At 66.1% G+C, this 806-nt stretch overlaps 1 protein-coding gene across 1 annotated transcript in view; it reads right to left on the bottom strand.

Moving 5' to 3' along the window:
* Positions 1-578, bottom strand: part of LOC104624460 (protein max-like) — a gene marked incomplete at its 5' end in the record, with an annotated part of 1416 nt that extends 838 nt beyond the window's left edge. The window contains 2 exon segments of the mRNA XM_010291830.1: positions 441-553; positions 556-578. Of these exon segments, the coding sequence (XP_010290132.1) occupies positions 441-553; positions 556-578 (136 nt within the window).
* Between the last annotated feature and the right edge of the window lie 228 nt (positions 579-806).

Raw genomic sequence — 806 nt, 5'->3', positions numbered from 1 at the left:
AGCCAAAACGTCCCCCACAGCGGCATCCCAAAATGAGAAGCCACTATCGCACATGAGGCTGCCGACAGCTCCACTGCTGCCTGCGCAGCCGCCAAGCAAAGTCCCGCTATCCCTGCCAGGCAGAGCTGCCCTGCGGTTGAACCCAGCAGATCCATCCGCACAAGGTAGATTTGCCCCCTCCGCCTTCCCAAAAAACCAGGTGGCACTGGAGGCCAGGTAGCGGGTAGCAAGTGGGCAGCTCGTGGGGTGGGCGGGGGTGGGGCCCATGACCTGTACCCGTGAATGCCTCTCGGCAGGCCCTGCAGGCGAGGAACCGCAGCTGAGCCCCGCCGCCATGGCTTCCCATTGCTGCTGTGGAAATCCCCATCCAGCCTTGGCACCGCGGGCCGGGTCCCCAGGTGAGCACATGGCCGGGCTCCCGCCGCGCTCCATAAACTCACCTTCTCTCCCTGGAGGGAGGGGACAGAGTCCCGCAGGCTGTGGAAGCTGTCCTTGATGTGGTCCCTGCGCTTGCGCTCCAGCGCGTTGTGATGAGCCCGTTTGTCGGCCTGACGGGAAAGGGAGAGGAGCCTGAGCAGCTGGCAAGGGGACGGCACCGCGGGGGAGACAGCCGTGACAGGAGGAGCCGGGCTGCCGACGTTCACCCAAAAATCCCGTGCTGGCAGCTCCCAGATGAGGTGCCCAGAGTCGCTGCGTGAGCTCAGAGCCAAACCCCGAGCACCCTCGTCTGGGTGGCACAGTGGCCGTGACACCTCCTCCGCCGCGGCGGCAGCGTGAGGGCGTGGGAAAGAGGCGGCTCCCCTTGC

This window comes from Phaethon lepturus, unplaced genomic scaffold, assembly GCF_000687285.1.
Source record: "Phaethon lepturus isolate BGI_N335 unplaced genomic scaffold, ASM68728v1 scaffold23597, whole genome shotgun sequence".
In the NCBI taxonomy this organism is placed as follows: Eukaryota; Metazoa; Chordata; class Aves; order Phaethontiformes; family Phaethontidae; genus Phaethon; species Phaethon lepturus.
This window is presented reverse-complemented; position numbering and strand designations above follow the sequence as displayed.